Here is a 17,563-nt window from a genome sequence, read left to right on the forward strand (position 1 = left end):
TTAATGTAATATGTATAAATATATATGTTATAGAGAATTATTTTTTTTTATTTATATGAAATAATCCCCATATTTTTTTTTGGTTGAAAACACTTTGATTTGATTAACATTAATTAGATTATATAAAATATCAGTTCAAATATCTTATATAAATTATTCATTAAATGTGTTAGAAATTAATTTTCCGAATTGAAAGGGTATTAATGAATTGTATGGGGTTGATCCTTACCTTTGTCCTTACATTTAATCCTGCAGGGTGTTTGGGTCAGAAAATGAAAAACCTTATTATCTCTTAACTTATATTTATATTACCTTGTATTGACAAATATAAATAAGATAAACAATTAATTTTAAAATAGTCAAGCCAAGACACATTTTATTTTTCAAATATGTACCATTTATTCGATATGATAATACTGTTTCGACTACTTACATTATCCAAACAATTAAAACTTAACAATTTAGCAGTATCCTTTTAATAAAACACCTCCGACATATCATGGCTTGTCAAATCAATGTTAAGGACTACACTCCCTATTTTGGCACTTGAAACAATACGAATATCCCCTCTTCATTTTTTGCTTTCCATATAAAATAAATCGGGATAATTTTGTTGGGTGTTTGATTAACCTATTTTATATACAACTATCTTGTACTGTGGGTGAAATAAAACTGACGGTTGTGTGTGTTAAACGGGGAAGATTTAAGATTTTGGGATAGTGATCATAAAGGGAAGACTTAAACGAATCGTACTGGCCAAAAAAATTATCCCAGCGAAAACAGAGCTAACCTAAATATAATACATTATTTACAAACCGAAAACATACATCAAATTATATTAATATCTTATAATTTTACATTGAAACATAAATATTATGCGCTAAGTACATATATATTACAATAAGCCCTTTTAATGTAATATGTACAAATATATATGTTATAGAGAACTAACATTTTTTTTATTTAGATGAAATAATCGCCATATTAAAATTATTTCTAGTGGATTAAATGTGATTCAGTTCATCCACCGGTGAGATATGTACAATTTGACGGTATATATTTTTTACTAAGTCATTTTTTTAGCGACAAGCTGAATTCTGCAAATGATAAATCCAACCTCTTAATATCTAAAAAAAAACTTTTCCAGTTTCGTTGTCCAATACCTTAATTTACATTTTTTACATTTAGTATTAAACAATATTATCACAATTTTTATTAAATTAGGAGAATGGAATTTTCGATTTTAATTCATGTTTAAGTGTGGATGCGTACATATGGAAAAAGTCACATAAAACATTCATTATAGGAGACTCTATAGTTTTTATATACATTATGTTTGCATTTATTTTTTTTTCAATTTTGAATTTAAGATATGTGCCTCGTGGTTCACGTCAAATACCTTGTATAGTATTTCAAGAAAAAATTGCTTTTTTTTTACTAATTATCCATTAAATTATTTTTAAATATACAAATTTTGATTTTATTAACGTATAATTGGCATTATAAAAATTAAGGCTTTTAAATAATTAGAATGTTTTGCAACTTTTTCGCAAAAATTTGATTTTTATTCATTTTCTACACTCTGACTTTTAGATTATACAAAATATCAATTCTAATATTCTTACGTAAATTATTATTTAAATTTGCGGCTCTTTTGCAGTTAATTTTATTATTTTCTAACACATTGATTAAATCTATTTTATATAAAAAATACAAACAATAATTCATGTTTTGAAGTTTCACAGGGTAATTTGAGTTTAAATGCACAGGCTTAAAATATAAAAACTAACGCTTTGCTAATTAATGTCACAGATTTTTGGATTTGGGATTAAACTCTTTTCGAATCTATTAATTTGGGCAATTAAAATATTTTAATCCTTTAATGAAAAAATTAAATGACAAAACTGAAACAGACGTACAAAATATTTAGTTATTTGTTCATTAAAAATTGCATTAAAACATTAAACTACCCTGTACATATAAGTATATAAAAAATAATAAAAAATACAATGATGTAATAATTGTATATTTAATAATAAAAACATGGATATTCAAAGATTTGAAAGATATGTACATCGAGAAAGATATGTACACTGATGGATCTTCAGTTCAGGATAAAAACGTTTCCTTGTAAATTCCAATTTGTTAAAAATATGGACATCGGCATTTTTATGATATGTTTTTCAATTATTCAACCATGTGGACTGTCATTCAAGCTTTGGACATTTACATTGGAAAAAACACGAATATACAAGTATATTGACACATAATCTACAATGTTTCATCTAGCCAGACAGAAAATATGCAAAATCACAATATAAATGTCCATACTCGTGAATTGTTGTAAATTTGTTCGTTTTTTATATTAATTTGCCACGGAATTTGAAAAAGACGGTAAGGATTTTTGAAAAGGAAATCTGAGCAATCGTATATTCGACTTGAGCTGGAATTTTTGTGGAGACGCATTAATTCTGGGCAAAGGATAACGTACCGGACAAAAAACAGTGTAGGATCACAGCTGCGAACTGTGGCAGTGCCCACCTTGCCATACTGACACATCCTGCAACAAAAAACACCACATATATTTCCTAATTCAATATAGTGCCACAGCAAAAAGATACACTTCAAACTTTAAACTACAAAATCTATTCTGCAAACTGTTGCAAGATATAAAAGCTAGAAAATAAATTGGCTGACGTTTTATGCAACTTTTTTGATTATTGTTCACTCACAAACTTCCGCACCCAGTCATTTTGCAGTTAGTCCAATTTCGAGTTCTTGTCCAATCCAATTAAGAAAAAAAAAAAGTGGACAAGACTGGCTGTCGTCGAGTTTATTAATGTCCTGTAATTATAAAGTGCTAAGCTAATAGATAAGTACTCGTGGATCGGATCCGATCCGTCTCGACGGTATTCCTATTTACGATAAAACTTGGATATGTGATAAAGTTAGACAATTACCTCTACTTAACTAACTGTTTGTATTGTCAACTATGTGACAGCGATTAGAAATTGCCTGCAATAAATTGAACTGACATATAATCAATCGTATTAGCAAGTTCCCCCGGTTTGGGCAACACCTACTGATTCTCTATCGATGTGTAGACAACAATTCATATCATTTCTTGGTATATGATATGTGGCATTTTCGGCTTAATTACTATTGATATTTATTGCTCTACGAGATTACAACATTTACACCAACAAATACCCATTAATTATATCACATTGTATTCTAAACTGTTTATCTCTGTATTTAATGGACGTTTCATTCTTATTACTTTGTTAATTTTTATTACTTGGCTTTTTAACATTACAAGAACTTTTTCGTTTCGTGAAAAAATTGTATAACAATTAAGACTATAAGATTTGTTTTCTGTAATATATAATAAATGTTTAACGTGGTTTATGGTGTATTAATTGACACCAAATGATTAAATTTCCTCACTGATTGTTACAAATTGATTTTTAAGTTGATGTACTTATTTATTTTAGCAGGTGAAGCTGATAAATCGCCACATATGAGATAATACATAATGTAAGTTTTTATTTTTACATCCAATCCATATTCGATGCTATTAATTACCTGATGTAATTAAGTGCGAAACTCTCTATTTTTTCATATTTTGATACTTTTAAAAAAGCGTAAAACAATTTTGTAATTCATAAATACTATTATTACGCTGTTTAAAATTTTATGGCCATTTTAACATCCATTCAACCAAAATAAACATCAAATGTGGTTTATAATTATTCAAAACAAGTGGTGGTAATTTTTATTTTTGATTTCAACAAATATACAGGACGACTTTTAAAAATTTGTTTATTTTTGCATAATTAATAACAAAACGAACTGGAATTAGTGTAAAATATTGCCTTTTTACAATAACTATATGGGGTGAAGCTAAATTCTTATGTAAAAAATCAATTCAATAAAAAAAACATTATAAATCCTTGAATGCAGTAAAGATACAAGTTCTACAAAGAACTGATATTAAATTTGAATGTTTAAGTTAACATATTTATTTTGTAACATGTAAAGTAACATAAAATAAAAAAAAGTATTATAAATCCTTGACAGTAACAGACAAAGTGGCACAATCTAAGTATTAGTCATTTTACAGCAAATATACATCATGATTCTTCAGTTAATATATTTATTTTAACAGTTGATTATTGATTAAAGCTAAATTCTTCTGTAAAAATCAATTTAATAAACAAAAACATTATAAATCCTTGAATCTAATAAAGTTCTACAAAGGACTGGTGTTAAAATTGTGTTTTTAAAACAAACATACGAGATGATTCTTTAGTTATTTTTATTTATTTTAACAGGTGAGTACTGACTTAAGTTAAATTCTCCATTAAAAAATAATTCAATTGAATTGAAAAATGAAAGTTTATCATAAATCCTTGATAGTAATAGACAAAGTGGCACAATGCAAGAATTAGTGTTAAATTTAGTCATTGTAAAACAAAAATACATAATAATTCTTCAGTTAATAAATTAATTTAAACAGGAGACTACTAACTAAAACTAAATTCTTATGTAAAAATCAATTTACTAATAATAAAAAAAACATTATAAATCCTTGAATGCAGTAAAGATAAAGTGCTTCAAAGGACTAGTGTTAAATTTGTATTTTTAAAACAAACATACGAGATTATTCTTAAGTTAACATATTTATTTTAACATGTGATTACTGACTTAAGCTAAATTCTCCTGTAAAATTTAATTTAATAGAAAAAAGGTTTATTATAAATCCTTGAAAGTAATAGAAAAAGTGGCACAATATAAATTTTAGTGTTACATTTAATTTTTTTAAAATAAACAATATTATGATTCCTTCTCAAGTAAAAAACTACTAAACTAAAAGTACAATTAAATTTATTCTTTAATCTTTAATGCCGAAATTCAAATTATATTTATAAGTACTCTGGTTATTTTATGTTTTGAGACTTTCAGAGTAATGTAAAATAATTAGATAAATTAGACTTGATAATTATTATAATGTACATATTAAATTTAAAAGGTGAGAAAAGTCGTCAAGGGACTTTTTTCTGTTTATCAATATAACAAATGCAGACAACCTTTTACCCAAAATGAACATTTTCATCAGTGTAATGTGTCACGTTAATATATATGTGCCGACGTTAACGTCCTGTTAATCACCTAGATGTTTATCCAAAAAAATATGGTGAAGTCCATAAATATGGGACGTCCATTTAGTATTTTATCTACCGCAACAACTAAAAGTTAATAAAGTACGTACGACTAACTGCGATTGTTTTCGCACTGTTCGTCTTGGAAACGTTCTTCCAACAAACCATAAACAAAAATTTTATGCACACTGCAGTTAATGCAAATCAGGATAATATTTGTTTGTTTTATACTGCCAATGCATATTCTAATTAATTGTATAGTGTTAAACAGTATGGAAATATTCTCTCTAAAACAACACACAGATGATGTTCTAAATGCACAAATCTGAACTCGCTCTTCGCAAAGCAATGTTAGCTGGAAATTCCAACAAAAATATTTTAACTGAGTATTGTACATGAGTAGATTTACAGCAAACCGCAACACGGTTTTATACGCATAAACGAATAAATTATTCGGAGTATTAATCGTTAAGTTTGGTGTTTTCTTGAATTAAGGCCGTTCTGTGTAATTACTACGTCAATAGAGGCGCACCACTTCAAACGGCAACACACAATTTTTGTTATAACCACCTGCGGGGTACACGATTTTTTTTGCGTAATTACTTTAATGGAAATTTTGATTTGTGGTGCAGCATGAGATAATTGAAAATAGAGGTTGGATAATTTTGTTCGGAAATAATAAATTAGTGAATAATAATATAATTTTATTGGTTTATTATACGAAGTATTATAATAGTAATTCCAATAAAATAAACAGTAACAAATAAAATAAATTAATACAAAATCAATTATGTATGCTTGTTTATATTATTATTCAATTTAACGTTTTAAATAATTCATAATTTTAACACCATATTTATTTATGAATTTTATTGTTTGAACAGTTAATTTTAAAATTAGTTAATTAAGTATTTTTTATATGTTTTCGTAGTGGTACAATTTCTCTTGATATTATTTTAATGTGTTTTTAAAAAAAATATATTTATTTAAAAATGGTAAGTCGTGTGTATGTAATTACCATGAATTATTTAAAATACATAATTATGGAGTAAGATTTAAGTGCACTGACTATAATTAATGACGTGCCTTATAAAATTGTAGAACTGTCCATCATATAATAATTCATTAAAAACATTCTGATACAATAAAAAGGTAATAAATGAAATTACACTTAATCAATTTTAATGGTTAACGACGAGGAAATATTCCAATAATAAAATATAAAACACGCAGGACAAATGACATTTGGGGAATGTAAAATATTCCATTTTCCTGGTCAAAATAATTTGAGGTGTTCCTAATATGGACGATTGAAACCAACCGGCATTCTTGCGGCCAACTGGACCTACATACAGATTCAAACAATTTTCAGACTGACTTCCAGTAATGATTATTGTAGTTAATTAAATTATCGACTTGCCGAATTTCCCTTTAAATTCAACACCGTTTTATTTTCGACACGCCGCACTCTAGACGTTGCCCCGAATCGTTTCAGATTGCCGCAATTGACCGATATCGATTTTGTTCGCATTTCGTTTAAATCGGAGGTGAAAATTTAATTGTTTGTTTGTTTTTTTCATACGTTTCACGGTATTTATCTAAATATCACAATATGTTTATTTACAAATTCAAAATTAAATTAAGACCGATATGATGGAAATTTATTTATTTATTTATTGTTAATTTCATTATGGTTATTTTTCCCACGAGTTACAAAAATTGTATTTGAATCGGGGTGATTATTCAGGAATTTATTAGCATTTATTAACGAGAATAAAAATTGGATAGTTAATTTTTATTTCCATAGATTTGTTTTTGATTTGCCTAATATTGATTTATGATAAAACATTGTTAAAATTAACTGAAAAATTAGGATTAAAATCACCTATTAGAATATTTTTATTTAGAAATCAAAATTAAAATAAAAAAATTATGTGATTAACTTTGATTGGTGATTGGAAATTACTGAAAAGTTGACACACAAAGCTTTTATGAAAACACCATAATATATTTATTTAAAAATTAAAAATAAAAACAAAATATATAAATAAACTTGTTTAGAAAAATTCATTCTGGGTATATTCTCAACGAACCACAAAAATTGAATTTGAATCAAGGTGATTAATCAAAAGTTTATTAGTATTTCTTAACGATGATAAAAATTGGAAAGTTCATTTTTATTTACTAGATTTGTTTTTGGTCTGCTTAATTTTGTTTTATAACTAAAAGTGATTTAAATTATTTAAAGCGTGATAGAGGAAGTATTCATGAAAATTTTAGAATCCTTTTACTTAGAATTTCAAAATTAAAACAAAGTAAACGAATATAAAAATTTGTTTTCTGAAAAATTTATCCTGGACATATTTTTAATCAACTACAAAAATTGAATTTGGATCACGGTGATTATTTACAAATTTATTGATGGGAATAAAAATTAAAAAAAATATTTTTATTTACTAGATTTACTTCTGACGTGTTGTGATTAAAATTATTTAAAACTTGATAGAGGTGTATTCTTGTAAATTTTAAAATATTTTTATTTAGAATGTCAAAATTTAAACAATATAAACAAATATAAAAATTTTTATTTTGAAACATTCATTCTGGGCATATTTTCAACGAGCTACAAAAATTGAATTTGAATAAAGTTGATTATATAAAAATTGATTAGTATTTATTAACTAGAATAAGAATTGGAAAGTTAATTTTTATTTTCTGGACTTGTTTTTGATGTGATAATTTTTTTTTATAACGAAATATGATTCAATTTATTTAAAACCTGATAGAGGAAGTTATTCATGTAAATTTTATAATAGTTTTATTTAGAATTTCAAAATTAAAATAAAATAAACGAATATAAAAATTTGTATTTTGAAAAATTTATTCTGGGCATATTTTCAACGAGCTACAAAAATTGAATTTGAATAATGTTGATTACATAAAAATTGCTTAATTTTGTTTTATAACAAAATATGATTCAATTTATTTAAAATTTGATAGAGGAAGTTATTCATGTAAATTTTATAATAGTTTTATTTAGAATTTCAAAATTAAAATAAAATAAACGAATATAATAATTTGTATTTTGAAAAATTTATTCTGGATATATTTTTAACGAAATACAAAAATTGAATTTGAAACGAGGAATTATTCAAAAGTTGATTAGTATTTATTAACGAGAATAAAAATTGGAAAGTTAATTTTTATTTTTTTAGATTTGTTTTTGATGTGCTTAATTTTGTTTTATAACAAAATATGATTCAATTTATTTAAAACCTGATAGAGGATGTTATTCATGTAAATTTTATAATAGTTTTATTTAGAATTTCAAAATTAAAATATAAAAAATTTTATTTTGAAAAATTTATTCTGGGTATATTTTCAACTAACCACAAAAATTGAATTTGAATCAAGGTGATTATTCAAAAGTTTAGTATTTCTTAACGATGATAAAAATTGGAAAGTTCATTTTTATTTACTAGATTTGTTTTTGATGTGCTTAATTTTGTTTTATAACAATAAGTGATTCAAATTATTCAAAGCCTGATAAACAAATATAAAAATTTTTATTTTGAAAAATTCTTTCTGGATATATTTTCAACGAGACACAAAAATTGAATTTGAATCAAGGTGTATAATTTTGTTTTACAACAAAAAGTGATTCAAATTATTTAAAACGTGGAATTATTTATTTAAATTTTAGAATATTTTATTTAGATTTTCAAAATTAAAACATTATAAAGAAATATAAAAACAGTGATATGAGACAGCTAAAATCATTTTTAAGCAAAAACAAAAAAAAAAAAAAAAAAAAAAAAAAATTGAGAGAATCTAGACAGATTGACCGTTATTTATAAATGAAAAGAATTGATATATCCTTGAATGCATAATCAATCAGTCCATCCCAAAGTGCAATTCATTTATTGACATTAGAACCTTTTATATTACTAAAATTTAAACGATTCACTTTACATTTAAATGCAGTATCCCCGGGTACTTGACTATGTTTGAAACGGAGATGGATTTTTAAATAGCCTCTTAGCATCACCAAAGGTAAATGTTTCAGGTTGGAGTACCCCGCGGTTTTCGGGGTTTTACTCTCGATCTAACAGAATTCCAAAACCGCCTCGCCCATCAACTGGCAGTCATTCAAATTGGCCGTTGGCCCCGATTTCCAGGACCCTTTGCACCGTCAATCGGCCTTATCAAATGATTTTTATTTATATCTCGGAGCCGTTTATTTCAATCCATACACACATTACCTGAATCCAATTTACATTCAATCCAAGCCAATCTATTTACAAATTGTTGTACGCTTCGACTTCAGAAAACAGTTGATTGATTCTTTTGGCGCTAACGTTGCCTTTATTGAAGTGTTTAAGATAACGAATAAATTTAATTGCATGATAAAATCCCCCAATGAATCGTTTAATGACTGCGAAACGTGTAAAGTTATAAATGTGAAAGGGCGGAGTGTAAACTGGAGATTTGGTTAGCCAAACAAAGAAGTTAGTTTATTGATGGCATTAAACTAAGAAGTGATGCTGTAAAAAGTGTATTATAAGTAATCTGTACTCAAAAAACGAACCGTACCAGAACGGTGTTGCAGTAGATCTGAAGGAAAATATGTTTAGTGTCTACGTGATCTTAATACAGAAATTTTCTCCCAAACACTTTTCTTATATTATATAGGTAATTTTAAAAATCCAAAATTAAATTTTAGGAGTGCATTGTAACAGGTGGTTCGAATTACACCAACCAGCTTCGAATTGCCATTGATATGGATAATTTTCCAAACCGAAGCCATATAAATAGAGAATACTGGAATAACAAGATACGCGGACAAATATCCTATGTAACCTATTTACTACGAAAATAGAACAAATACATGTATAGATGCATTAACAAAACCAAACAGGATATTCAACTATAACATTGTGTTTTCTATGTGTAATTATGCGTTTTGTTTCTACAAATTGAAGCTTATTTCTTCGATAACCCAAATTAATCAATCAACACGTTTGTTTATGCGTTCACGTTATATAAATTGAACTCGTAATTATTATTTTCTGATCGAAAATGTTTAATTAATTAATCACTTTATTAATCTAAGTGATTATTTGGTAATTAATCAGAATTTGATCATGAAAGTAAAATTTCATTTGTATTTAATTTGTCAAATTTTGATTTATGAGAAAAAGTTAAAATTTTTCCCACATGTTGAGTTGTTGAGTCATTATAAATTGTTAATTTTTATTTGGGTTTATTTAGTATTTAGTATTAAATAAGATTTATTAATCACTAATTATACGAAATATCTATATAAATATTAAGTTCAATATATTGATGAACAAGGAAATTTGTCATCAATTAACAAAAGAATTTATTTTTGAAAATAAAAATTGATTCAATGTTAGTGAGATAAATTTTAATTAATGGAAAAAAGTGAATGAAAAGTATAGTAACATCAGATGTAAATTAATGTTAGATTATTATTTTTAAAAATTATAATTTAAACAAATGTATATATTGAAATTTTCAAATGAGTCACAATAATTAATTTCTTTTGAGTCAGGAATATTATTTAGGTAATTTATTAAAGAAAATGGAAATTGAATAGTTAATTTTTAAATGAGTTTATTTCTTATTTGGTTTTAAATGAAATTTATTAAACAATAGAAACACAAAATAAATATATAAATTTGTCATCAGTTACCACAAGAATTTATTTTTAAAAATAAAAACTGATGTGATGTTAATGTAATAAATATTGATTTATGAGAAAAAGTGAATGAAAAATATTAAACATTAGATGTAAATTAATATTAAATCATTATTATTTTCAAAAAATAAAAATAAAACAAATTTATATAATTGAAAACTTCACCCTGGATATTTTTTAAACGAATCACAATAAATTAACTTATTTTGAGTCAGGAATATTATTTAGCAACTTTATAAAAAAAATGAAAATTAATTCATAGTTTTAAATGAAATTTATTGAACACTAAAAACATAAAATAAATATATAAATATTATCAAAATTTATTTGATTTTAATGTGGTAAGTACCAAAAGTGAATAAAAAATATTAAACATTGAATTTAAATTAATATTAGAATATTTTTATTTTTTAAATCTAAATTAAAACAAAAATCATTGAAAATTAATTTTACTGGAAACTTCATTCTGGATATTTTTCAAATGAGTTATAATGCTTTTGAATTAGAAATATTATTTAGGAAAGTTATTAATGAAAATTAAAAATAATAAACTCAATGTGGCAATTGTTTTCTCACTATTATAATAATTATTATCAAAATAAAAAGTTAATTAATTTGAGTTTAATATGATCCAACATCACTAAAAATAAACTTTTCAGTCATAGAGACTAAATTATAAATTTGTTACAAAAATTAAATTTCCGTTGCATTACATGTAATTAAAATGATGGTTAACTAATTTTCGATAATATAAAATAAAAGTATGATAAGCACGTGAGAGGCTAAAAATATATCATAATTAGACAAATTAAACAAAACCGAGTGTTTCTATACTTTGTTAAATTAAATAAAAATAAACGAAGGTAAATTTTAATTAAACCAAAGGAAAATGTAATTATATAAATTAATATATTTTTCGGATTTACTAATTAAATTCACAGCTACGGTTTTTTAAAATAGTCTGCGATGTATTTTTTATAGACTTTATTAAAGCTGTTAAAGTATTAAATAACTTAATGTAATTATCAAGTCGATACAATCTAATGCAATTAAATATCAACAAGTATTTAGTGTGTCAGTTGTTTTTTACCCAAGCCATAAAAGTTTCGGTTAATTCCGTTTGACATGAAATTATGACCGTTTTATTTATAGTAATTCGCGACTACACGCAATAAAACAGTTTTGTTAAGCACAAAAGTGTTTGATTGTCAGATGGTTGATAAAATTAGGCCGCACGCAAATATTTTAACGCCTTAATCAGAATCTGTTCCTATGCTAAGGGGACGTAGGAAACAGAACACATATGTTAGGTCTGGTGGTTAAATTTTAACAAAAGGGTTTGGGGTGGCGTTGCGTACGATAGTTTTTGATGTGGGACCACGTTTCCTGTCTTACCTTAGGACCCTTCAATATACAGATTTCCAAGAGGATAATGCCTGACTTCATATTAGGGCTACTGTTGCCATAGTCAGTAATATTTCCGTATTCATCACCAATTGGACACGTGTAGGACGACATAGGCAGGAGACTTCGAAGTTCCGTATTCCATTCTACCTTCAACCTTTAGTAAAAGTAGCATTTGAATGAGGTCCTTCAGGACCAAATTGATTACTTCATTAGGATACTGCCAATATGAGTCAATGTGTGTTTGGATCTATACGTTCAGTAACACATATATTAGCCTGGTTTGGTTGGCCAAAGAAATAGTACATTCAAATGCCTCATTTAACAATACAATTTATTCTTAGTAAGATTTAAGCAACACATTCTATTGAAAATACAATAAAAAAACGTCCTAACCAAAAACCAACTCCTTTTATGAATTAATTGAATCTTACATAAAGTTTTAATGATGTACAAGAATATATTAATTATCCTCCAGAATTGTGGCGAGGAGAACTTTGGATTTTTTCTTTGAAACACCGATGAATAAAACGTTCTGGCAATTTTATAAAATTGGCGGATGCGCCATTTTTGTAAAATTGGTGAATGCGCCACTATTAAAAATATATTTACTGACATATGAAATCCTTCTTTTTGTTCTAGATAAATAATATAATAGTAATTGTAGAAATAATACAGTATAATTATTTTAAATAAAACATAAAATTCTTTGATTACATTTAATTAGAGGTGTACATTTCCTAATTAACAATAAATATTAATGTGCTATTTCTCTAGCCACCACCACCACCGTATGCGTTCCATTTTCTGCCCCTGACCATGTGCACTGTGGTATATTAATAACCGTCGTCATTATTACCCGATCACGTATCGTATTTTTTGGTAAACCGCTCAGTTAACTGCGTTATTGTTTATAACAGACGCGCCGAATTTGCATAAAACTCCGATTTGTATGAATTATTTTCGGGCATAAGGTGCACGGAGAGTATCTAGTACAGATTATCTTCGTTATATTGGCGGCACGTACGGGGTTTGCTTTCTGGCCGTCCGATCGAATTCCGAACAACGGCAAAAGATATTGCTACCCAACTATTAAAATCAATTTTCCCGATTTTTATCACGCCGATTCTCGTCTCTAGCATCGATTTAGATAATTTATATGACTAACGAACGTCGTTACGGTCCTCCTCCGCAAACCAATTTTCACTAGTTATAAACATGTCGTTGATGTAATTAAAACACTCCCACATACATTTCAATAAAATGTTTTCAATATTATTATTTTCGTATTCATAATTAAGTTAATGGTTCACTGCTTCAATGTTATTAATTTTTACAAATTAGTCAATTAGTATTTATACAAAAGCAATTAGTAATAATAATATTATTTACAGAAACAATAGTTTGTAATTATGACAAGTAAAACATAAAATGCACATTAAATATAACCCTAAAACAAAAGCTTTATCGAATTATTAAATGAACAACAAACAAACACATTTAAAAGATTATTAATTTGCATAATTTTTAACTGGCAAATTTCACATGTTTATTTATTCATGTTTTCCAAAATATATGAAATTGATTTGATACAAATGCTGACAAACTTGATAAATGAATGGGAATGAGCAATAAGTTAACAGAATTGGAAATTCTATTTATTTTTTACAACTGTTAAATTTCTAAAATGCGTCGAAATTATTTTAAAAACTCAAATCCCAATTTTTATATTATTTCATCCTTATTGTTCACTAACTGAAAATTTTTATCATTTGATTTTAACTAAGTCAGCATTATATAATTCAAAAAAATATGAATTTTAATGTTTTCTTAGTGGTAACATTTCAAATTTTGAGTCAGCCTATTTTTATTGTTTAAAATTCTGACAGTTTTATATTTTGAATTGAATATTATTGATTAGAAATTATATCATATAAAATATTTTGTCAATAACTACATTTTAAATTCACATAATATGTGTATTTAAATATTTATAAATTTACGTCTGAAATTACTATTATTTAATATATTAATGTTTTAAAAAGTTTATTACTTGAAGGTTTTTCTTGTGATTACATTTTCAGCTAATTAAAAGAGTTATATTATTTTGTTATTATCTGAAAATTTTTATCATTAAAGTCGCATTAAATATTAAAATACAACATAATTATATTTAAAATAATACTAATTTTAATGTTTTATTAGAGATAACATTTCAAAACTTTTCTTATTGCTTAAAAATCTGACAGTTTCATATTTTGAATTGATTAAATACTACATAATTTAAAAGATTTAAATAATTTAATAACTGCATTTTAAATTCAAAGTATTTGTCACTAAAATAATATTATTCTTGTTATTTAAATCTTAATAGTTTGACGTTTGAAATTTACAATTTTTAGTATAATAAAATATATTTTAAAAATTATTTACTTTGAAGGTTTTGTTTGTAATTACATTTTCATTTAATTGTTGTATATGAAAATTATTCTTAATTACATAATAATATTTAAAATAATGTTAATTTTAATGTTTTATTAGAGATAACATTTAAAATTTGAGGTCAGACTATTCTTATTGTTTAAAAATCTGTTAGATTCATATTTTGAATTGGCTACTATTGATTAAATATTACAAAATTTAAAAGATTTTGTTAATAACTGCCTTTTAAATTCACACAATATGTCACTAAAATAATATTATTCATTTTGTTTAAATCTTTACTTTAATTACTTTAAGGGCTTTGTTTGTGATTATATTATAATTAAACTAAATTAAGTTTTTTGTCACTATCTGAAAATTATTCTTATAATGTGAATTTCATTAAATTCACATTATAAATGAAAATGCACCATATAACTTATAGAAATATTAAGTTTTACGTTTTATTAGTGATAACATTTCAAATGTTATGTCAGACTATTTTTATTCTTTAAAAATCTAACAGTTTTATATTATGAACTGATTATTAATCAAAAAATTTAAAAATTTTAAATTTACACAATATGTCACTAAGATAATATTATTTTTTTCTTTGAATCTTAATGATTTTACGTCTGAAATTTATTATTATTTAACACAATAAAATATATTTTAAAAAATTAAATATTGAAGGCTTTGTTTACATTTTCAGTTAATTAAAGGCGTCAAATTTCTTGTCAGCCTCTAAAAATTATTATTATCATTTAAATTTCATTAAATTCATATTAGAAATTGAAAATTTCAATTTTTCAGTCAGGCTATTTTTTGTTTAATTTGTGTGGACTATTATTGATTAAATATTATATATATTATTATCATTTTAAACATTTTATTATTACTTTATTCTTTTGATGGCTTTGCTCGTGAATAAATTTTCAGTTGCTCCTGAAAGTTATTCTTATCATATGAATTTTATTAAATTCACATTAGAAATTAAAATACAACGTGATAACATTTATTTAATTTATGAATTTGTCTCACATTATTCTATTTTATTATTACTATTTCAAAAATGTGTTCATTTATGTGTAGTTTAAAGTTTAATTGTTTTACAAATTTTGTTAATTCAACTAATTTAAATATTGTTATTTATTTATAAAGAGTTTCAAATGTTGTGTCACTGTTTGGAAATTGCAACAACCTGTCAGCTTCACATTTTAAAAATAACAATTTTTAATTAAAAACTTTTTAGTTTTTTGTATAATAATTTCGTTTTTAATTAATTTATGTCAAATAAAGATATTTCATCTTATAAACTTACCAATTTACGAACAAATATGTATTTTATTAAATTATTTTGTGTGACATATTTAAAATGTAGGATTTGTGATATTAATTTCCAGCCAGAGTAGTTAATCAAAGTTCTAAGAGTGCGATAGTGTTTTTATTTGTGAAATTTGTCGGATTCACGTCGTTGCAAATGAAAGTAAAGTAGAATTGCTCGGACTATTAGTCTGGGGGCAAATATGAATTGCTGGAATACGACGAGCGTTGTCTTTACGTTTTAAGGAATAAAAGTATTTTAGAAATGTTTTTGCAGAACTTATCCTAAAATGCTTCGCTCTTTAAAATTTCAAATAGCTCTTTGTGTGCAACTAATTAAAGATTACTGGAACAGTGAAAACAATTGAAATAGGGCCAACATAAAGATGAATTAGAATACCTCTGGTTGAATTTTGTTCCGGATTACGAATGGAATTAAAAATAAAAGTGTATATTCGGAACCTCAAAAGGAACACGAATTATTTTACTTTTGTTGATGATGCTCTGATAAATTAGCCTAATTAATTTAATCAAATCCAGGTTCGAATCAATCAAATATTTATAATCCATTAAATTAACTGAAAAGTTAACTGAAAATATGCTAGTTCAATATTTACAGAGCCGTAGTATTATGGGCGTAAGCAAAGGTAATTTTAATTAACAATGGCAAAGGTCAGTCACAGTAATGCATTTTACTCTAACGTTAGGATAATACGATTATCGAATGTTTAAATATTCTTGTATTTTACTCTCAGAATTATTATTTTATTTTTCCCTTACACCCATTAAAACTCATTTATTTTTATTATTATGTATTATTTTTGATTAAAATATGGTTGTTATAAGATAAGATGTTTTTTATTAGAATATTTCAATAATTACACATTTTTAAAACCATCATTCTAAAATAATCCAAAAGCTGACTTAAGTGTCCAGAGTTGAAATTTTTGTTTAACGTTGATATATTTAATTTTTTTGGGACCCATATTCCAAAATTGACATTTGGCAGAAACTTTCTACAGACATTTTCATGTAGTATAGGTTAAAAGTATATTTTAAATTTAAATATGTATTTTTTTATAAAAAAACTGTTTCGGCTTGTCTAAAAAAGTACAATATGGGGAAAATTAGGTAAAATTAAGCTTTCCAAAAATACAATGTTTCAAAAATCAAATTGTTAATGTTATGATATGTTAGTAATACTTTTGCCAAAAATCATATTTGGTAGCTATAGTCAATTAAGAAAAACATCATTTTCTGTATATGTCATAGACTACAATACTACTTATCTCAAAATTTACCGAATAAATTGTTATATCTATATATAATAATTACTTAAAATATCAGAAATTATATATTTCTTTACAATTTAATTTTTCCAATGATGCTAAAGGCAAATTTTATTGTAGTTTCCCTTTGACATAAAATGTACAGATTATCTCGAAATTTTAAGGAGACAAGTATCACATACTACATAAAAAAATTCAAATTATTAATGTTAAGGTAATATATTTGTCAAATATGAGATTTA

General features: G+C 25.0%; 2 protein-coding genes across 3 annotated transcripts in view; one reads left to right on the plus strand and one right to left on the minus strand.

The window, feature by feature from the left end:
* Positions 1-17,563, plus strand: part of LOC109608352 (uncharacterized) — a 345,665-nt gene that overhangs the window by 78,944 nt on the left and 249,158 nt on the right. The gene's annotated exons all lie outside the window — the stretch shown is intronic.
* The window catches only part of LOC109608351 (lachesin), a 246,395-nt gene continuing 229,127 nt past the window's right edge, over positions 296-17,563 (minus strand). For both annotated transcript variants that reach the window (XM_020024773.2, XM_020024772.2), the window contains one exon: positions 296-2,560. In XM_020024773.2, the coding sequence (XP_019880332.1) occupies positions 2,466-2,560 (95 nt within the window). In that variant the 3' untranslated portion in view covers positions 296-2,465. The remainder of the gene's footprint in view (positions 2,561-17,563) is intronic.

The sequence above is a fragment of the Aethina tumida genome, chromosome 1, assembly GCF_024364675.1.
Source record: "Aethina tumida isolate Nest 87 chromosome 1, icAetTumi1.1, whole genome shotgun sequence".
NCBI classification, from domain to species: Eukaryota; Metazoa; Arthropoda; class Insecta; order Coleoptera; family Nitidulidae; genus Aethina; species Aethina tumida.